Here is a 23480-nt window from a genome sequence, read left to right on the forward strand (position 1 = left end):
TGCCTAGAACAATGCCTGGCATAGAAACAGTGAATTATTTGTTAAATTAAAAAGAGAAAGAACCTCAAGAACTATTGCTCTAATGGTTTGGACATTTATTTCTAGCTATTGTAGTAGTATTTTTAAGCCATTCAGCTTATTTTCAAAGACACTACATGACAGAGACAAGTACACAAAGACAAGGTACTAGAAAAGTCTGTCTGGATACAATTTGTTGATATAAATGAACAGAAATATGACAGCAAGGTGGTTTTCCCGTCCTTATCCCCATGAAAAAAGTAAAACACAGGAAATAATGCACAAATACTTAAATTTCCTTCAGCATAATAAATATGACTTGTCTAAATAAAGTATACTACAAGTATTCAGAATTTTAAGAAAGTACTTGTTATATGACTTCTGAAAGTAAACAGAAGAGTCATTCTATTTCAACAAGTCAGGAACCTTTAAGATAGTAACAGAAATATCTGAGGATTGGTGATGTTTTAAAAGGGCTCCAAGATTTCACAAAGTTCAAGATTTGTTTTTCTCTGTCACTTTTCATCAAATCTTTCTAATGAAAATAAAGGTTTAGGAGACTTAAAGCTTAAGATGCTTATTGTATAAACAATTACAAAATAGCCAGGAATTGTACGCAAATAATGGCTCTACAAAGTGGAAGATGCAACAAGATCAGCAGATATATAACTCTGAGCATCTCGACAAGTACTCTACTTAATGGGTTAACAATTATAAAAAAAATATTCCACCATAAAGTGCAGGATGTATCTGAACAGTCAAAATGAAAGAAGAGAAAATGCACAAACTTCACAGAAAGAAAACAGAAAACAGAATCTGATGAAATGATCGTGTTGAACAATCCCAGTGCAAAAGAATCAGTTCAGTTCAGTCGCTCAGTCATGTCAGACTCTTTGTGACCCCATGGACTGCAGCACACGAGGCCTCCCTGTCCATCACCAACTCCTGGAGTCTACCCAAACCCATGTCCACTGAGTCAGTGATGCCACCAACCGTCTCATCCTCTGTTATCCCCTTCTCCTCCTGCCCTCAATCTTTCCCAGCATCAGGGTCTTTTCAAATGAGTCAGCTCTTTGCATCAGGTGGCCGAAGTATTGGAGTTTCAGCTTCAACATCAGTCCTTTCAATGAACACCCAGAACTGATCTCCAAAGAATGGTCAACAGTAAATAAAGATGGCAATTTTTCAATCAAAAGACCTTCAACTATCATAGAAAAGGTACTTGGACACTTAAAACAAACAAAACAAAATAAAACAAACAAACAAACAAAAAAACAAAACCTTAAGGTGAATGCAGAGTTGAAAAACAGTTTAACAAAAAAGAGAAAATTCTGAACTTCATCATACCCTACTGAAATCTTCTCAAAAACTTCACTGGACTCCAAAGTCTTACTGTAAGTTGCAGCTCACTGAACTTCTGGCAATCACAATACAAAAGCACACTTACAACACACCAGCATCAGCATTGCTATTCTCAGCTCACCCTTTACCAACTCTGAGGATGTCAGGCCCATTTATCCTAATCTTTCACATGAATAAGAATAATGAGGTACAAGAAGCTCAGGTAACAATTATAAGACAATACCATCCTAGGGTAAAGAAAAAGTATTAAAACTCAATAAGCTTGCCTAGGGAGCTTCCTTGGAGGCTCAGCAGTAAAGAATCCGCCTGCCAATGCAGGAGATGCAGGTTCAATCTCTGGGTCAGGAAGATCCCCGGGAGAAGGAAATAGCAACCCACCCCAGTATTCTTTGGAGAAGGCAATGGCAGCCCCCTCCAGCACTCTTGCCTGGAAAATCCCATGGACGGAGGAGCCTGGTGGGCTGCAGTCCATGGGGTCGCTAAGAGTCGGACACAACTGAGCGACTTCACTTTCACTTTTCACTTTCATGCATTGGAGAAGGAAATGGCAACCCACTCCAGTGTTCTTGCCTGGAGAATCCCAGGGACGGGGGAGCCTGGTGGGCTGCCGTCTATGGGGTCGCACAGAGTCGGACACAACTTAAGTGACTTAGCAGCCAGTATTCTTGCCTGAGAAAATCCCGTGGACAGAGGAGCCTGGCTGGCTAGAATCCACAGGGTCACAAAGAGTCAGACACGACTGAGCGATTAAGCAACAAGAAGTTTGCCTAAGCCTGGTATTGTTTCCATAATCTGTAAATGGTTATAACATAACTCTATTTATTAAATATTCAGTGCATTCCTTCAAGTAGGGAGGATAAACTAAGTTGTTTAAGAATAAGAGAATATATTTTAAGAATAGAAAAGTTAGAAAAACAGGTTGTATGGGTGAAATAATTTTTAAAGCACTCACAAATACATATGTTGTCTCTAATGACATTTAAAGAAATGACACCAGCAATTCAGTTATCTAAATGGATGAAAATGCCTATTACAAAAGACTATATATAAAAAACATTTACATAAGTAGAAATTAATGAAGAGTCTCACCCCAGTAGCCTGTAGATGTTGCCTGAACTCATCCATAGTTGTGTTTGAGATGCTCATATCCCTAAACATTCCTTCCAGTTTTGATGTGAATTGACATCCACATTCAGTCTAGAAGAAAAACACAAACATACACAAACAAATGATGGATTCTGTTATAAGGAAACATACAACCTCTTCCATGTTACTGTCATCCTTTCTGAATCTTTCTAATAATAGTTGTTCTATGCCTGTAGGCACCAACTTTAGTGGGATTAATAACCTAAGAATTTTATTTTAAAACGCAAATTTCCAGACTCTGAGATTTTCATAAAGCCAACTGAAGGTAGGGCCCAGAACTCTGTGTTTTTAACAAGAAACACCCATATCAGGTGATATGTGTACAGGTGGCCTGTGGATCACACTGTGTGAAACAGAAGTGTATGTCATATTCCACTTACTGCTTTCCTTGTACTGATCCTCCCCCAGATCGCCATAAATGTATCTGCCTCACCAAGAGAAATTTCAGTACACTGTGAACGTCCCAGAACTTGAACAAATCGCAATACAACTTTCTCTTTAAAAAACAAAACAAAAAAACCACAGGTCCCTCAAAATCTAGCTTTGTTCATTTACAGAAACAAATATTTTAAATCAATTATTTCCCAATTACTTGTTTGTTGGTGCTCAATTATGTGATAAACATTAGTTAAGGGCACTCCATTCCATCCTAAATACACCTTACCTTTAACTTAGAAATCATATTTTTTTCAGAGTCATCAGAAACACTTTTATTTGTAAGAAGTCTCCTTGCCAAGTGTTGCTTATAATAACGTTCAAATACATCTTTTTCTTGCATAAACCTAAAAAGGACCATTGCCTTATCCAATATTGTTTCTACTTCTTGTTCTGTTAGCTGCAAATCAATTAGAAGACAATTAACAATTACATAGCTTTAATTCTACAAAAACAGTATCACAGTTCAGTTTTAAAACAACATTAATAACAAACATAAATATCTGGTTGACCATGTCAGAAAAGAGATCTAACATGAGACAATATGGCCCACTTCCTACAGCTCGGTTCTTACATTCTGAACCAGTGCAACACGAATCAGAAGTTGGAATGGCACTCCACTCCCCAGTGGGCTAACTCTGAAAGGGAGAGGCTGATACATGGCTGGAGGATGACTGAGAATAGCTGAAATGAAATTTTAATCACATAAGAGAATTTTACAGTGCCCTTGTACTGTAAAACATATTGGCCAAAAGACAGTTATTTTTATATGAGCTCATTCAAAATCTAAATTGTTCAAACAGAAGCATAACAATATGTTATATTTCCCAAAGCAAAAAGGCCTCTTGCCCCTAATCTTTTAAACAAGGGCAAGATGATACTGTGGCAGGTTGTATTCAGTTTATATTAAAAATTACGGAAGACTATTTAGATGTGTCTCTTCTATTCGGTGTCCATGGTAATATTCCTCGTTTCTGTTATTACTACCTACTTGCTGCTTTGCCCTTATGTCTCACAAATCCCAAGATGAAGTCAGCAAGACCAATTTACACATAATCCCAATCTGTTTATTTTGATTTTCTGTGCTATAGTGCACTTCCAAGATCCCAGATACATTATAAACACTTGAAATTGAGCTGCCATATATGCTATCAAAGTATTTTCTGATACTTATTCTAGACTAGGTCTTCAAATTCTTGACACTCAAGTACTACTGGATAGATAACCTCCAGAACCAGATAAGAGTAAGCAATATTCTATGTGCAATGTATACCTGTTTTCTAGTTTCTTATTATCACTTATATATAACCCTCACAATCTAAAAGTTTATGGCTGTGTGGTTGTTTCTGACGCCAATGACACATTAAGTGAAATGTCAAAGCACTTCTGACCACTTCAAGCACTTAAAACAAGCCTTTCAAATATCACAGTGCACATTTAAGCATAGCAAAAGTGAAAAGTCAAAGTGTCAGTCGCTCAGTGCTGTCCAACTCTTTGCAATACCATGGACTGTAGCCTGCCAGGTTCCTCTGTCCATGGAATTCTCCATACAAGAACACTAGAGTAGACTGCCATTCCCTTCTCCAGAGGATCTTCCCAACCCAGGAATCGAGCCCGGGTATTCCACATTGGAGGCAGATTCTTTACTTTCTGAGCCATCAAGGAAGCCCAAGCATAGCAAAAGACTTTATATATACAAAATTGTCTAAATTATGTTTTATTTCCTAATGTTACATCTACAAATAAAACAATGTACTTTCAAATGCTTTAACACTTACCCCTTTGACTCCCTTTTTCAGCTTATCATCAATAAATAATGAGAGGTATTCAGGGGACCTGGAGTTGAGGTTGAGAAAATACTCAAAGTCACCCGCAATAGTCTGTTTAAAGAGCCTGTCGTTATTGAACGATTCCTGGAGGAAGCGATCAAACCTACTCTTCAGATCCAACAAGCCCTTCCAAATAAAAAAAGAAGAAAGAAATTTAGGATACATGTTAATATATGTTCGATAAACACCACATGTGTAACTACACATTTACCTTTGACTTCGCTAGTAATAAATGTGTGCACTCAGTGTTAAATTTACAGATTCTACGTTGTTATTTTCGAGCCTGTATCTAAAAGCCTGTATTAAAAACATCAGTGGTGAGAGAAGTATTCTATCTTCCATTTATGTATTACTCTACTGAAGGTGAAACAAAGATCCGTTTCACCGTTTCTCCCTACCTTCCTCTATCTTGACTGAATGGGTGAGCCTAAGAAAATCAGCTTTAAAAATACACACAGAGAAAGCTGACTGTTGATACTAAAACATGAAAAATTTGAGAGCATAATATATTCATAATACTGTTTGAAAGCAAAATATCTTGAAACAAAAAGTCACTAAAACAGTTATTTTTTCTAACACATGAGGGTATATAAACACTAAGGCATACAAAGAAGAACAAACTTTCATTCTTGACACTATTTAAATAAGGTCTTCATCAGATAAGCTAATACATAAAAAGAAGTGGCTGAGTTTGGCTCCCTGATATAAACATACGTACTTTCCAAAATTCCTGAAATATTTACGATAATTACACATATTAACCTACCACTGGAACAATTCAGTCAAAATACATACTACATCACTTTGTAAAAGTGATCTTTTTAGCACGACAAAATTACTTTATGATAAAGAGAATCTTCTGTATTTACTTACCTGGATATAGTCTACCGGATTCTTTCCTTCTCCTTCCTCAGAAACAAGGGCTTTACCTTGTTCCCTTAAATAGGAACTCATACACTCACACATCGTTTTCAAACCATTTGGCACACGACTAAATAACTTGTACATGCAAGCAAGGTCTGCAATCAGAATGAACACACAAATTGGCTACATTAAAGATTAAGAAAAAAAAAACTGAATATCTGTTCATGCTGATTTGTGATATTTAAAGAAGCTCCATTATGATAATTTGATGACCCCATAAAAAAACTACTAAAAAACAAAATTGCAGCAAAATGGGGCTGGGATGGGGGAAAACTAGTTAATGATTATTATTGCAACTTACAAAATACATCATACAGATGAGATACTAAGCATCAATAAACGGTTGTGGCAAGTTTTGGTTTGCATGGAAGAGATGTCCAAATAGCATAAGAAACAAAGTCACAAAAAAGGAAAACTGAACTTTTGGGTTCCTATGTAATTTATCCAATATAATTCTAATTTAGAAACTAGTAATACAACAAAACAACTATCAAAAGAATAACTTTAAATTTGGTATGTCCAATTAAAAAAATAAATGTGGTTTAACTGACAGTTAATGTAAAAAAAGGAACTTTAAAAACCAAGAAAAGTCTTACAGGTATTTTTGAAGCATGTCTATCTCAAAAGTTCAATGCCAATAGTGGCAAGAAATAAATTTCATTACACATCATGGTAAAATTCATGTGAAACTTACAGTATAAACTCCTATGTTTTAGTATTTTCCTCGGAGCAATCCCTGGTATTTTTTAGGAGGTGATCTAAGCCAATATCTGTATTTGAAAAACTGGCGTATCTCACTACATTGTTTTTATTTAGAATGAAAATTCTAGACTGCCTTTTACAGAAATAAAAGGTGGAGTTGAGATACTGCTTTCCTGTATGTCTAATGTATCTCTGAAATAAGAACTTACTGGAAGAATACAATGTCAAAACTTTACAATGATATAAAAAAAGGTTTTATAACTGAGAACTTTTAAAAATGGAGTTAGAACAGCACCTTCTAGATCAGGGGCTGTTTTCTGTAAAGCATCAGACAGTAAATGTTTTAAACCATGGATCATATGGTTTTTGTTCCAACTACTCAATGTTGCCATTGTAGCCAGAAAGAAGCCATGGCTAATACATAAATGAATGGTCATGACTGTACTTCAATGAAACTTGATTTATAGACACTGAGATCTAAAACTTATATAATTTTCATATGTAATGAAATATTACTCTTTTGACTTTTTTTCCAGCCTAACTGGTAGTGGGCCAGATCTGACAGGCTGTAATTTGCCCACCTTGTCTGTATTTATAAGAGCAATTTAGATCCTAAAAATACATGGATGCAACTTTTATAAAAAGGGCTTCAAAATTTGTTTCAATGACTTTCAAAAGTTTTTGGACAAACTTTTTTTGAAATGACTTTCAAAATGACTTTCAAAAGTTTTTGGACAAAGTATTCTCATCAACAATGTATGTCCAAAATAATCCACACAGAGCAAATCTTATAGTATCTCACATTTGGTATAAATTATAACCAAGTTGGCCCATGTTAAAAATAAATATTACAAATGCAACAGAAATTTATGGATATGTACTACAGTAAGCTTTTGTTATCAAATACCTCTAACAAAACAGTTTCCAATTTTGTATTCTTTATTCCTATGCTATTATAGTTCTGTTTATATGTTGTATATTTAACTGTATATAAACTAATAAAATTTCATTATATGTAATCCACTGTAAATAAATGGATGGCATAGTGGAGAAAGTGAAAGAGAAGAAAAATTATTTGGCAAGCAATTAAATATTATTTGTTTACACTGAAACAATAAAATGATACTATGTGAACTTAATTTCATAGTGCCATATGCATTTCATGATCAATCCAACTAATCCTCTACTCATGGTGGGAAAACACTTTCACTTTCTGATCTATAAGACATTTGGCTTCATAATGGTGAAGTTGCATCTCTGACATATTCTTGACATATTGTTCAAGAGCAGGTCCTAGCATAATTAAGACATTTTGCAATTAGGTTTCTAGTGGAAAGCCAGGAAAACTGAAGCCATGATTTTTAAATTTAATTTAGCATCACAGAAAGCTGCTTACTTGCTGAGAACATTAAGCACTAAACAGAAACTATGGTAAGTGGCTATTCTGATACTCCACCATTTAGGTGCTTATTAAGCAGTTGCCACGTGTTAGATATACTTAATGCCTTTAACACAAGTCTCCATGCAGGCTACAGATACTATAATTCAGGTGTGCTCAATCATCTCTCCATCAAACATTTCCTAGCCTCTTAATCTTCAAGCACATTTAATCTCCCAACTCTTAGCCACCCCCACCAAACATGAATAAGAAAGCATTAACTCAGTAACTAAACAATACATTAGAAAATTGATTCTCATTCTGTTTAAGTAAGGAAAATTGCTTTTCATAAAGTCCTCATCTGCCAGAGATCATTAAGATTGGGGTCATCAAACTATAGCCCATGGAACAAGTATAGGCCACTGCTTGTTACTAAACAGTTCACAAAATAAGAATGCTTTTCACATTTTAAATGGTTGAAAAATAAAAATCAAAATTTTATAAGAATACAAGTTTATTCATTTATGTTATTGTCTATACCTACTTTCTATTATAGCAGAGATGGGTAGTTTACTGTATGGTCCACACCCCTAAACTATTTATTCTCTCTCCTTTTAGAAAAAAATTTTGCCAATCCCTGACTTAAGACAATGGGCATCCAGGAGTAGCTTATTTTGGAAAATATCCTTAAAAATGATTTTTGTTTTGCTTTTACAAAAAAGCTTTATCGGAGTGTTTTTAAAAAGTAACTTTCTCTAGCTTAATAAAGACAACAAATTTACATGCAACTTTTCTGGAAGTTAAAACATATATAGAAACATAATCATCTGAAAATACAAGGCAAAGATTCCACTAGAAGAAGAATGGAACAACCTCTCTTCCTACTATCTTTCTTTTCCCTTCTCTTACGTCTTCCTGTCTTTTAAATTATTAACTTAAAAAATTGTTTCACTCCCTACCTAGGAAGTCAAGGTAGGGTCATAGGTCATAGGCAGTATGTATTTCTTTTATAAGTACGTGGCTATAATGTTGCTAAGACTTCACCCAGCACCAGATTTACTTTTTAATACCATGTGCTCTATGTGCTCGTCTGCTCAGTCATGCCCGACTCTTTGCAACCCCACAGACAGTCCACAAGGCTCCTCTGTCCATGGGATCTTCCCTGACGCAGGGACTGAACCCACATCTCTTGTGTCCCCTGCACTGGCAGGCAGATTCTTGATCATTAGCACTACCCTTTTATTACTGTATCAGTGACTTAGCAAGTTCCAGTTTTAATGCGAAGCTTCAGAAATTAAGAATGAGGACAACATAACTGTTCTTTGTAATTTGTCCCAGGGTATTCCCTATCACTTCAGGAAAATAAGGTAAATAGTCAAAAAAAGAGTAAATGTTAGTTATCTCCAAAATGTTTACTTGTAAGCAATACTCCTTTCTCCTTGTTCAGTCTATAACTTAAGAGTTCATCTAAACATGTCAACATGGAAGACACACAAATTTTTGCATTTTTGGTACCCTTATCACAACCAACTCCCCAAAGGAATGCATACAAAAATTTAAGACTGGAACTTCAGACTGTGGAGAGTGTGGATGAAAAAAAGACTCTAAATGCCCTGGCATAAAAAAATAAAGTACAGGAGCAGGTCAGGAGCTCACCAGCCTCATCAACATCATTAGGCTTTATCTTCTGGGTTAAGAAAAACACAAAGTGAGGAGACTGAAGATGAAAGAAAAAATCAGCTATTCAATTCACTAGCAACATCTAGAAACCTTATTAAGTGTAAAGCTTTACTGTAAAATCCTATCAAAGTACCAACAGTGATAAAGTGATCAAACATCATGACTTCTTGAAAACTGATATTCATAATCTTCAATAGAAAAAAAAAAAAAAACGAGAACCTGGCAGACCTACAAGAATTTAATTGTTTTTCAATTGCTAACACTTACCTTCTGTCTTGCCATTTTTCAACATATGTACTAGTCCCGAATTCTCCATTTCTACTATAGTTTTCATGTGCTTGGAAATGAGTTCCCTCTCAACCACCTTTACAATCGGCTCTTCAGTTGATTTGTCAAGGCAGTGCATCACTCGTTCTATTTCTTCATTAATTCTAGCTTCTACTTTCTTTATATATACTGAAGCACTGTTTTCTGCTAGAAATTTCTGGCTTTCCATCTGCAAACAAAAAGCATGATTTTTTTCTTTTTTAAACAAAGCAGCAAAATGTGCTTCTGCTTTCAACTCGGTTTCTACAGTGTTTCTCATAAACCAAACTAAATATCCCAAGCGCTATTAACATTTTATATACTGTCTATAAATACTCCTAGCATCAGCATATCCTTTAAAGCATTACATACAACTAAATTAATACATTATCCTTAAGCAGCATTTTTCAAACTTTGCCAGTGTATTCCGAATAGCAGAAAAAGTAAGCATATGCCAGTAAAAGTTGAAACTACACAATGAAGCATCTGACTTCAAGTGAGAGTGAAAAATTATTTGTTTTAATGTAAAATTATGCCTAAAAAGATTCATCCGATTTATCATAGTTTTGCTGCCATACTGGTAGTTACTAAAGTCCTCCTGCCACCCTACTCCCACTCTCAAAGGAATATATATAAAGTCTGAGAAAGAGCTTTTCAATAACTATCAATCTTGTCTGCTAACACCAGTCTTACAGAGAAATCTCAGTAAGTTTTAAATGCTGACCCTGACTTTAACCTCATAATAAAATTAACAAATATATCTAAAAATTATATAATGTTAGACATATTAATATAAATGATATACAAATGTAATAGTATTTTCCATTCTCTTAATAAAAAGTAGTTTGAAATAATTTAAGTTTTTAGGTGTGTGTGATAATGGTGTGATACACATTATCACACCAAACAAAAATCATGGTGAGACAACCACTTCACTATTACATTAATATATATATCACTGTAATATATTTTGGAAACCTGACAATTTTCTACTTTATTTCTACACTGTAATGAAAGAAATTAAAACAAACGCAAATGTAAAAACACTGTAAAAAATATCCAGAACTAGTTGTTGCGTTATTAGAAAATAGTTTCCTACATCATAAAATTAGCATTTCATAAAGCATGGTTCAGGCTTACCAGTACAGGCCATAAAAATCTTCCTGATAGGTTACAAACTGATTTTTAAAAACCGTGGCGGGGGTGGTGGTAGGGTGATGTGGGCGGCAGTGTGCAAGTACGTTCGTTTGTTTCTTTACTGGTAAGTGACAGCAAAATTTCAGGAGTCCCACATTTATATACACCCAATGCCTGGAGATGGAGAAGGCAATGGCACCCCACTCCAGTACTCTTGCCTGGAAAATCCCATGGACAGAGGAGCCTGGTGGGCTGCAATCCATGGGGTTGCAAAGAGTCGGACACGACTGAGTGACTTCACTTTCACTTTTCACTTTCATGCATTGGAGAAGGAAATGGCAACCCACTCCAGCATTCTTGCCTGGAGAATCCCAGGGACAGGGGAGCCTGGTAGGCTGCTGTCTATGGGGTCGCACAGAGTCGGACATGACTGAAGTGACTTAGCAGTAGCAATGCCTGGAGAATCCCAGGGAGGGGGAGCCTGGTGGGCTGCTGTCTCTGGGGTCACACAGAGTCAGACACGACTGAAGTGACTTGGCGGCAGCAGCAGGAGAAGGGGACGACTGAGGATGAGATGGCTGGATGGCATCACCGACTCGATGCACATGAGTTGGGGTAACTCCGGGAGTTGGTGACGGACAGGGAAGCCTAGTGTGCTACGGTTCATGAGGTCGCAGAGTCGGACACGACTGAGCAACTGATCTGAACGGCTCTTAAAAATGACCTACTGTAGAGTAATTGTAACTTTCTGCTTATTTTTAAAAAGTTTATTACTGAAATTGAATAGTAAAGTTTTAACTGAGTCTACTTTAGCAGTACTACAAAGCTCCTACTATAAACTGCTCAGATGGTTGAGGCTTTCAGGAAGAATGCCCAATTACCATGACTCTATAAAGACTGTCTTGTCTGTCACAGTACTCAGTCATTGTTATTTCATTACAAATCAGTACTAGTTTATCCTTACTTTTGGCCATTCAGTTGGTTTGGGGTTGTAGATACAGCTGCAAATTTGTATCTTATAATTTCCTCATCAATAGCTTTTAAGACATATAGATGCACTACGGGATCATACCTATTATCTTATCTATATTTACTAGTAAATTACCAAAAGCCTGAATAATGAGACTTCATTGGTGATGTACTGCCTGTGAATTTATGGCAAATTACAGTAACATATAAATATTATAAAACTTAAGGTTATTCCTTAGTTTCTATGTTTTAGAAACATATAAACATAAAATTTGTTAAAGATTTTTCTTTTTGATGGAGACCATTTTTAAAGATTTAATTAAATTCGTTACAACACTGTTTCTGTTTTACATTTTGTTTTTTGGCAGAGAGGCACGTGGGATATCAGCTGCCTGACCAGTGACTGAACCCACATCCCTGCACTGGAAGGCAAAGTCCCAACCACTGGACCATTAGGAAAATGCATATAATTTCAAAAAATCATAAAACAATGAAATCCTATAAAGCAATTATCCTTCAATTTAAAAATAAATTTAAAAAAATCATATGTCTAAGTCCAACCTCTTCGATTTATTTCCAATAAGCTCCTTCACTGGAATGTGAGCATGTAGGGTTGGTGTGCTGAAGGGTATAAAATTTGCATTCTTTTCCCCAATGGGCCTCAGGACATAAAGGTCAAAGTGTTTAAATTAGTAACTATATTTGGTAATCTTAAGAACATCTTAAAAGTATGTATTTATATCTTATACAAATAAATACATAAGATATTTGTATCTTATAACTGATTACCTGAAAAAACTCTGCAGACATTTCCAAAAAAGGAGCCTCAAAATCTTCTTCATAGACTGATCGTCCTTCGAGACCTAATATCATTAACATCTGGCAAGCATTTCTTATTGCGCCTCTGTCAAAAGAAGTTAAACCACTTGATAGTAAAAACACATTAAAGATTCACGTGAAACATGCAACAGAAGTAGCGAGAAAGACTTTCAGAACAACTTTAACGAAAGTGCTCAATTTCCCATAAGCAACCGATTTATAACATGAGGATTTAGAACAATTTTAATTGGAAAGCACACTGTACAGTTATTTATCTCGAGTTGTCCTCATGCTGTTGTAACTTAGAATATGACTTAACAAAACGGGTACAAGTTCTCAGTCATTTTAGACTATGTTCGACATTTTTTTCTTCACATACATTAAAAATAAATGCTAACCAAAAGCCCCTTCAAAAAAAGACAGACAAACATGTTATCAAACAGAAAAAAGAACAAAATGTCAGCATTAAAAAATACACAAAAAATAAAAAAGATTAATGGTTGATTTGCTTCTTAAAGATATATTAAACAAAAGCTTTAGGATGGTTTCTTCTAAAAATAAATGTCTGCTTTTCAGTTAAAATCTAGCTAACTTTGCTAACTGTGACATAACGTTTTTGAGTATTTTTATAACATGCTGCTGCTAGACAAACTTAAAATTAAGACAGTGAATCAATTCTCAAGATATAACCACTAAAAACCTAAACCCAAAGAGTTTAGAAAGACTGTCATACCGGTCTACAACCTCTCCTTTCCGCTCCCTGGCAATCATATCCAATAGCGTCTGCCGGAGATGATCCCTAATACACCCATAGCGTACAACTTGATCTCGGAAAATAATTAATCCCAAATTGTAGACATTCTCCACATTATTTTGTTGTACATATACACGGTCCTGCAGTTAAAAGAAAATCATAATATAAACATTAGTAAACTCTTGCGTACAGAAAAATAATCATTTTGTGTTACAAAAGCAAAGGAAATACAATTTCAAAAGTGGTCAATTTTTCAGGTGAGAAACACTTCAGGCAGCATGGAATTTTCTAGTACCTCCCAAGTTATATAAAAGTTATACATAGTTAAGTATTTACTATTTACAATGGCTACTGAAACAATGGTGATAGGTGAAGATGACCCATTTACCATAAGTAAAAGGGAGGAAAAAAAAGCACTCCACCCAGGGAGAGAGACAAGTCAGCAGAAAGGAGACAGGAGAAAGGTAGACAGCAGGCAGGCAGGTCTTCCCTTTTCCCCAAAGCCATACCCTGCATGAACATGGTTCTTATTTTCCTAAATACTGTACCTGAAGGTGATATTCTTTAAATAAAATCGAGAGCTAAATGAAATAGAGATACATGTGACTTAAGCTGGCTGCTTATTGGTAAATGTTGCTGCTAAGTCGTTTCAGTCGTGTCCGACTGTGCGACCCATAGACGGCAGCCCACCAGGCTTCCCGTCCCTGGGATTCTCCAGGCAAGAACACTGGAGTGGGTTGCCATTTCCTTCTACAATGCATGAAAGTGAAAAGTGAAAGGGAAGTCGCTCAGTCGTGTCTGACTCTAGCGACCCCATGGACTGCAGCCTACCAGGCTCCTCCGTCCATGGAATTTTCTAGGCAAAAGTACTGGAGCGGGGTGCCGTTAAATGTTAAAAGTTCCTAAATGCTTATAACAGAGCAGCATTCAGTATTACATAATTAAAACACCCCTGGCTAATGCCATTTCGGATTATTTACTAGTAGTCAGTCATCTTACTTTCAAGTTCTTACCAGCATGTTACCAGTGTTTCACTTAATATAGCACAGATAATCCAAAATTATTGGTCATGGAAGGCTCATTTTGTGAAATACTTAGAAATCTGTATTTACATCAAGATACACTGAAATAAAACTACTCTTTTTCATTCACAAAAGGATTAGTAACAGAATTCCATTCTGTTCTTAACCAGGATGTCTCTGGGCTTTGGTGGGCCCGCAAACTTCGGAAGTTTTAAAAATTATTTTGTGTTTGTTCATATTAATACGTAAGTATTTTGGGAAGAGTCCATAGCTTTCACCAGATTCTTAAAGGAATCTGTAATCCCCAAACAAGATCCACTAAACTGTATCTCTGAACTTTCAAAGGAACACTGTACTAAAAGCAATACCAAATAAAGTACAAGCTAAGTAAACATGAACATCATATCATAATAGGCATTAAATGGCACTCATCTTTTTTTTTCCAATGGCAGGAAATGACATTTCTGTTTTTATGTAAAAATACAAATATACAAAATGCAAACATATAAAATTATAGTTGTACATAAAATATACATGTACTCATGACCTTTCTAACCAATTTTTATCTAATTTTTTGAGAGTAGTATAGCCTCTCTTCAGACACTATTCCTCCAACTTTCATTCATCTCAAACAATGGTCCATTCCTACGCTACAAGGAAAGCTGCTCTTTTGTTAATCTTTGGTGCTTACTTTCTACATTTTATACCACATTTTTCAAACTGTGGTAGCAACTTCAGTTAAGTTCAAAATTTTCACCGGTGACTTCAATAAATTCCTGAATTTCACACTTCTTTCCTTGAGATCTTAAATTCTAAGTTTCACCCTGTGCACATCCCTCTTTTTTTAACGGACTCACTTTTACTGAAGCTTACTCATGAACTTCAAGGTCCAACTCTCCCCCACCCTCCAGTATCATCCTGATTCTGGCTTACTTTTCAGCATAAAACAAAACGTATTCAATGAAAACTGACAAAAACCCAGTAATTCATAAAGCAATGAGAATTATTTTTATTATAAAAATAGTCACTCCAATTAAAGCATAAATTATTTATAAATTTTTTTCAATTTTGAACATAAATATCTATGGCACAGAATCTGGACCAAATATAGAATCACTCTTACCCAATGCCACCAAAACCAGTTAACTGATTAATTAAAGTGGTGAAACAGGAAAACCATTACATACATACACACACCACACTTGCACCTTAAACATTTTACTTTAAAACATGTGCGTGTTCACTAAAATACTTTTTATTTGAACATGCGTCCTGTTATTAGAGGTCAATGCTGTCTTTCTCAAATATACTCATTCAATGTAAATTGTCTAGCATTTCCACTTTCAGTTTTATTAAGATGGATCGTGACCAGAGATAATCGTGAGGCAATCTAACTGTAAAAGGCCTTCTAAATTTTTAGTTTCCACCCTAGACTTTTAAATTACCAAATAACCCAATATTTAGCGATTTGCCTTTGTCAAGTCTTTCCAAAACATTCAATCTAGTCTGCCAAATAACAAACTGTATTGTTTTACACACTATTCTACTGATTGACACAATATAAAATTATGTAGAAACAGGAAGTACAATTAGCATAATTTGAAAACAAATACAACTGACTCTCAGTAAGGAAAGCTCAACTGAAAAGAACAAGACAAAGATATACTGAAAAGTAGTGGGATAGCACTGAGAGAATGTCTACCAATCAGGCTTTTCACGGCTAGAGCAGAAAGTACTGTCAATTCCAGCAAGTACTGTCAAGCTTCAATGTATTACATGCCTCTGTAACCGTCAGCACATCTTGTAGGAGATATATAACATACATATACATAATACATATTAGCAAAGTTAACATATGCCTTCTAAAATACCTCTTTCTTAAGAAACCAAATGTTTCTAATTTAGGATAAGAGAAATGTCAAAGAACTAGATCGGATTTTATTGGTTTTGGTGAAAGGCAATTACCTTTAAGAATTACAGAACAAAAGATGCAGCAATGTAACCTTCAGAGTAAATTAAAAGTGTTAAAGTGAAAATTTTTAATGTTCCCCCTTTTGGCTTTATTGTAGTTAATTTATATGCCATAAAAAATTCACTCATTGTTAAGAGTATGGTTCAATAATTCACAGTCCATTTCTATACTGTGTAATCACTGCAATAATCCAGTTATAGAATATAGTTCCGTCACTCAAAAAATCCCTCCAGCCCTTCTGACATTAATTGTCACTATCAGCACCTCTGCTTTTTCTATAATTTCCTTTCCTGGACATTTCATAGAAGTGGAATCATATAATATGTAATCTTTTTGAGTCTCATTTTTTACTAAGCGTTAAGATTGCTAAGGTTCATTAATGTAACACATATTAGTATTTCTTTCCTGTTCAGTGCTGAATAGTATTCCACTGCATGGATATGCCACATTTAGTTTACCCATTTATCAGCTAATGGATATCTAGGGCTGTTTCAGTTTACCAGTTGTTTCCAGTCTCCTACAGGTAATGCTGCTATGCACACTTGGGTACAATCTTCTTGTAGGATGTATGCCTTCTTTTTTTTTTTTTGGATAGATTTCTATGAGCAGAAGTATTGGCCACATGGAAATAGCCAAATTGCTTTCTAAAGTGGACATGTCAGTTACAGAATTCTTCTTAAGATGTCTGGCCCTACCATTAACTGCTGGTTTGATTCTGAGTAAATCATTTATCCACTCTGGTCCTGGGTAACACAAAGGGCTGGTAAAAATACTCTCTAAAACTCTGATTTCCTTTGAAGCTTAACTCTCTGATCAAGACTTAGCATATACTAGGGATCAAGACATGTATCACTATTACTTCTTTCCTTCTGTTATCAGTCTCCTCTGGCCTGGGTTTTTCCCCTCTCAATCCTAAACACAGTGATGCTATCATTCTATAACCATATGGCCTATGCTATGCTATGCTAAGTCACTTCAGTCGTGTCCGACTCTGTGCGACCCCATAGACGGCAGCCCACCAGGCTCCCCCGTCCCTGGGATTCTCCAGGCAAGAACACTGGAATGGGTTGCCATTTCCTTCTCCAAATGCAGGAAAGTGAAAAGTGAAAGTGAAGTCACTCAGTCGTGTCTGACTCTTAGCGACCCCATGGATTGCAGCCTAACAGGCTCCTCCATCCATGGGATTTTCCAAGCAAGAGTACTGGAGTGGGGTGCCATTGCCCTCTCCGCATATGGCCTATAGAAACTGCTATCTTAAGTCTTCTGGCAAAAAGACAGAAAGGGAGCCTGGTGCAGCTAATAAGCTCTTCAGGTATACTGCATACAGAGACAAACAATGCTTCAGAGTAGGAGAAGCCAGGTATAATGGGACCACATGGCTAGGGTATTCAAGGAAATCACACAAAATTTACATCCATGGAAAATAACTGAGGACATGGGAAATACTGATGCTAAACCCTGTCTTTCAATGTGAGACTGTCAAGGTGTATATAATGATCATAATTAAATGACATAATATTAAGAAAACCTGTTAACCCTGAAATTTGACTATGGATACCAGAGAACTAACAAATAGAGAAGGAAAACCTGCAACCTTGAGTGTGGCTACTTAAAATGAGTAATACCAAATGGTCATTTATATTGTTTGGTACATGTGATTGATAGCCATCAAGCAAAGTAAAAGCTACACATGCACACATTTAGGTGTTTACATGTGTATGAACAATAACGCAGGCACACATTCACAATAAACTTGTGATCTGAACATGATAAATATTAAAATATTTGCTGAATGAACATGCTAAATCTTTTTACTGTTTATTAAGCACTATCAGAAGGACTTCAGCCTGTGGGTACACAAGAGCATTTCATAACAGATTCTAATAGGAATCTTTGTTAAAAAAATAAATGGCTAACTTTATGTTAATACAGTATCTATTTAGCTGTAATCATTTAAATCACTGCAGGACTTTTTATTTTGTATATGTGTCTATGTGATATTTAATTTGACCAAAATGTAATTTGTATGAGTTCAACTTCAGTCAGTTATCTACTAGAGAGATAAGCACAGGTAGAAAGTTGGTGGTTGCTTCTATTTGACTTTTTAAAGCCAAAATAAATTCCTTTTTAAGGCATTTTGAATTCAAAAATGTTCTGAAAAATCCATGTTTCATCACTACGGAGATAAAACTACATTTAAAATCTCTATGGTTCCCTCTCGGGAACTGCTATTCCTAGGCTAAGCAAACCTTTTCCCCTTAACTGACAGCTTCACCGAGACACCTAATTCACCTCGATACCTAAATACCTAACTAATATATAAGAGGTCAAACTCAGAATGCAAAAGTATTCTCAGATGGTCCAAGACACACTATGCAAAAAGAAAATTTTTTAGGAAAGCTAAATCTATGCAAAGTCAAGAAATGACTGTGTAAGTGGGCTAAATAGTTTCATGGAGTCAGGGATAAATAAAAACAGTAACAAAAATTTGGTAATGAAGTTCAAAAAGTAACTCATACTATTTAATTTACCCACAATAAATGGTTTGGGAAATATTTTCAATCAACAGTCATCATGTCATGAAACAGCCAAGGAAAGAACAAATTATAAGCTCTTTCAGTATCATTCATATCTAGTCTCACCGAACAATGTTTTCTTGTAAGATTAAATGGGTACTCAGGGAGCAAATTCTAACCTTTGGGTAATATTCAAGTCTGAAAACTTAGCACTATAAATATATATACAACATTCCTTTGCCTCAATTATAAAATTTAGGGCAGATCTTCATCATTTTTTTGCTTCAAATTCCAGTAGTTCAGTACTTTCGGTAACAACACTAAGGAACTAGGAGCAGTTATGGTTTAGTACTCGTTTGTCTACACTTCCTGCTTGATCCCACTTATGACCAATGGCAGCTCTTTAGGCAAAGAGCACTTTTTGAATCTAAGTGTATAGCTCTGAAAGTTGGTCTATCAAGTACATTGCCAAGATGGTTAATAAAACTTAATTCTTCTCTCACTTTCACTCATTTTTCTTTCCCACATCTCAAGGCAAGATGACCTATAACTGCTTTCATTTATTTTTTTTACAAGAGAACAGAAAAATAGGAATGTAAATCAGGTTAAAAATCTTTATCAATACTAAATATTTATCCTACTCATAAACTAGAGATAAATCCTGAAAAATTAGACTCATTTAAAAGAAAAGACACACACAAGAAAATACCGCTATAATAAGTAGCTACTGTAGGTTTGAACCTACTTTCCCAAATTTAATCACCAGGCAATCTTTTACCAACAAGTTATAAATTTAAGTGTTTTCAAAAACAGGGTTCACTTTCTAACCACAAGTTAAGATGGATTAACACAATGAAGACAGAAATAGAAAATTTAAAAACAAAACAAAACCCCAGAAAAGCAACAAAAAGGTTCTATGGCAGAGTTTACAGTAGGGGTAAAACAGTCTAATCAGAGCAACGGTTGAAGAAGTGTCCCGATATTTTTACAGAATGCTAGTGTCTGACTACATTGCTGAAAAGGCATCCATAAGATATGAAATAGTAAACTGCCCAGATTAATACTTCTGAATTTAACAGAAATGTTACTGGTTAATTCTGGATAAAGTGAATGAAAAAGCACAGGATACAGTGTCCAAAAACCTGGCTTGAAAACTTAGCTGCATAACTAAAGTTCAAAGTCATAATTTCCACCAATATAAAATGGGCCCCAATCTCCCTCTTGGGAACATGAAGGCCGTTTAAGGCTGTGCAGCTCCAAGAAATTCTATTATTTAAAAAAGTCTTTTTACTGAATGTTACAATATTACTTCTGTTTTATGTTTTGGTTTTTTGGCCATGAGGAGTGTAGGATCTTAGCCCCCTGAGGAGGGATGGAACCCACAGGTCCTGCATTGGAAAATGAAGTCTTAACCACTGGAACGACCAGGGAGGTCCCCAAGAAATTCTACTTTACAATAATTCCCGTTCATCTCAAGAACTTTATCTTAGGATATGTGACAAAACAAACCCCTAGTCATGTTTCTCTAAAGCTATATAACTTGCACCAAATCACAAAATAAAAGCACTGTTTCCTACTGCAAAATTTCACCAATGTAATGGTGGGGAATAAAGCAACAACGCTAGAATACTGTCCCTATTAGAACCATACCAATTTTAATAATGTGATTATAAGATTTTTAGAAAAGAAGACCTGTATCAGAGAAGCGATATCATTCAGTGTTCATAAGCACAGATTTATGAGCCAGACAGGCTGTCTTGATCCTATCTCTACCATTTACTAGGTGTGACCTTAACATCTGTGTTTGTTTCTTCAATATAAAATAACACCTATCTCAAAAAGCTATTATCACGTACTTTCACTCTTTGTCTTGAAAGAATACCATTTATAAAACAAACTCCTTTCACAATAACTATAAAAGTAAGCTACAATATTACCACCTCACAGCCATCAAGATAGTTACTATTAAAAAGGAATAATTATTCAAAAAGATGCATGTACCCTAATGTTCACTGCAGCACTACACGGAAGCAACCTAGATGTCCACTGACAGATGAATGGATAAAGAAGACGTGGTACATATATACAAAAGAACATTGTTCAGCCATAAACCGGACTGAAATCGAGCCATCTGAAGGGATGTGGAAGAACCTAGCGGCTGTCATACAGAGTGAAGAAGTCAGAAAGAGAACAACAAATACTGTATATTCACACACATATATAGAATCTAGAATAACGACACTGATGAACCTATCTGCATGTAGAGCATGAACTTATAGACATAGCAGGTAAAGGAGAGGGTGGGATAATGAGAGTAGCACTGACACATGTACATTACCATGTGTAAAACAGATAGCTAGCAAGAAGTCATTATATAGCAGAGTTCAGCCCAGGAGGAAATATACTATGTATACATACAGCGGATTCACACTGCTGTACAGCAGAAATTAACACAATATTGTAAACCAGTTATACTGCAACTTTAAAATAAAAGGTAAAGAAAGGAAAAACAACAAGCACATAGTGAGAATACGGAGAAATCGGAATTTTTGAATATTGCTGGGAATGTAAAATTGTTCAGCTGCTATCGAAAAATAAGATGGTAGTTACTTAAAAATTAAGAATAGAATTATCATGTAATCCAGCAATTCTACTGTCTGGGTTTATACTCAAAAGATGGGTCTTAAAGAAATATTCTTACACTCCTATCCATAGCAGTGTTATTCAAAATAGGCAAAGGGTGGGAAAAAAATCCAAGAGACCATTGACTTGCGAATGGAAAAGCAACTGTAGCATATCCATATGACTGAGTATTACTCAGCCTTAAAAAGAAAGACAATTTTAAAAACTGACGTAACACATTTCACGTGTAAAACATTATGACTTCTGTATACACTACAACGTGCTCACCACAAGTTCAGTTTCACCATCTTGCCTTGCCCTCACTCCCCTTTCCCTCTGTTAACCACTAATCTGTTAAGGAAAGAAACTCAGACTCAGATTACAACATGGATGAAACTTCAGTTGCAAAAGGACAAATATTCTATGATTCCACTTTTAAGAGGTAGCTAGAGTGGACTAATTCATACAGTCAGAAAGTACAGTGGTGGAGACCAGGGGACTGAGGAATAGGGTGGGGGGGATGGGGAGTTACCGTTTAATGGGTATCAGTTTTGCAAGGTGAAATTCTAGAGATGAATGGAGGCAATGATAGCTGTGTAACAGTATGAATGTATTTAACATCATATGTATTTTAAAATAAAACAAACAAACAAATACTGTTTAAAAGCATCAAAGAGCACCAAAAGCCATCTGGATTTGCGGGACCAATGTTCTGGGAAAAAGGCAAGTATACTGAGAAGAGTCCTACATTTGCCTTCACTCATTCCCTTGGGTCATCTGTTGTTCTCACAATACTTGGAGGCCAAGCAGAAAGTCACAGGTGGAATGGCTATCAAGTAGCCAAGGCTTCTGAGGCAAAAGTCTAAAGAAAAGAACCAAAGTTGTGCAAGCAAACTTCACTGAGACGTTTACTGACACATCATCTAAGCATGGATGAGACACCAAAACTCCAAACAGAAAGCAGCGCAGGGAGACTAAGAGCTGAACAGAGACTGCCAGAAGCCCTGCAGTGAGGTCAAGTCAGTGTTATCTTAAGGCGCACTAATGTGGAGACCAAACCGTAAACAACTCAGGCTTCTGACTGAGACCCCAGAAGGGATGGTCTGAAGAAAACAAAAAGGCAAACTAAAAACAGATCAACCTTAACAAAGCCTAAAAGCCAGTTTCATATAGATTATGGTGATCTGCCCATACTGTGCCTGTCTGCCAGAAGAAAACTGCATTTCCTAAGAAGGAAGGTTATCATCACTCAGGGCCTCCACAAATTTTCATATACAATGTTGGAAAAGTTACCAGGCACAACAAAACAAACACCCCAGGATCCAATGTCTAAAAACTAAGACGAAAAGGCCCCCGGAAGTCAAAAATATTCTATACTCAAACTATCCAGAAGTGTTTAAGAACAAACCAACGACAAACAAATTTAAGTAAACTGTAAATCAAGGGTCTGTGTTGTAATCTCTAAATCCCTAAAATGATAATAATAAAAGCATATATAAATAACAGTTAATGGGGGAAGGGGGTATAGTAATAAAACATACTTGACTCACCTAAAAGAAGTAAAGAAAACTGAAAGAAAAAAAATCAATAAAGAACAGATGAGACAAACAGAAAAAAGAAAACCACAGCAGGATGGCAAACATAAACCCCAATGTGTCAGTAATCACATTAAACATAAAAGAACTACATGCTTCATTTTAAAAACAAAGATAATCAGATGGGGTTAAAAAGCATGTTACTATTTGGTACTTACAAGTGACACACCTTAAATATAAGCAGACAAAAAGGTGAAAAGCAAACAGTTGGATGAAGTTTGCTATGAAAACATTAATTATAAGAAAGCTCATACTAATACTAGACAAAGTAGTCTTTTAGCAGGAAGTATTACT

At 35.7% G+C, this 23480-nt stretch overlaps 1 protein-coding gene across 2 annotated transcripts in view; it reads right to left on the reverse strand.

The window, feature by feature from the left end:
• The window catches only part of CUL3 (cullin 3), a 112714-nt gene that overhangs the window by 21935 nt on the left and 67299 nt on the right, over positions 1-23480 (reverse strand). For both annotated transcript variants that reach the window (XM_027514801.1, XM_027514810.1), the window contains 7 exons: positions 13439-13599; positions 12676-12790; positions 9742-9970; positions 5664-5809; positions 4740-4916; positions 3191-3361; positions 2470-2577 (listed from right to left, as the gene is read on the reverse strand). In XM_027514801.1, coding sequence (XP_027370602.1) covers positions 2470-2577; positions 3191-3361; positions 4740-4916; positions 5664-5809; positions 9742-9970; positions 12676-12790; positions 13439-13599 — 1107 coding nt within the window. The remainder of the gene's footprint in view (positions 1-2469; positions 2578-3190; positions 3362-4739; positions 4917-5663; positions 5810-9741; positions 9971-12675; positions 12791-13438; positions 13600-23480) is intronic.

The sequence above is a fragment of the Bos indicus x Bos taurus genome, chromosome 2 (assembly GCF_003369695.1).
Source record: "Bos indicus x Bos taurus breed Angus x Brahman F1 hybrid chromosome 2, Bos_hybrid_MaternalHap_v2.0, whole genome shotgun sequence".
NCBI classification, from domain to species: domain Eukaryota; kingdom Metazoa; phylum Chordata; class Mammalia; order Artiodactyla; family Bovidae; genus Bos; species Bos indicus x Bos taurus.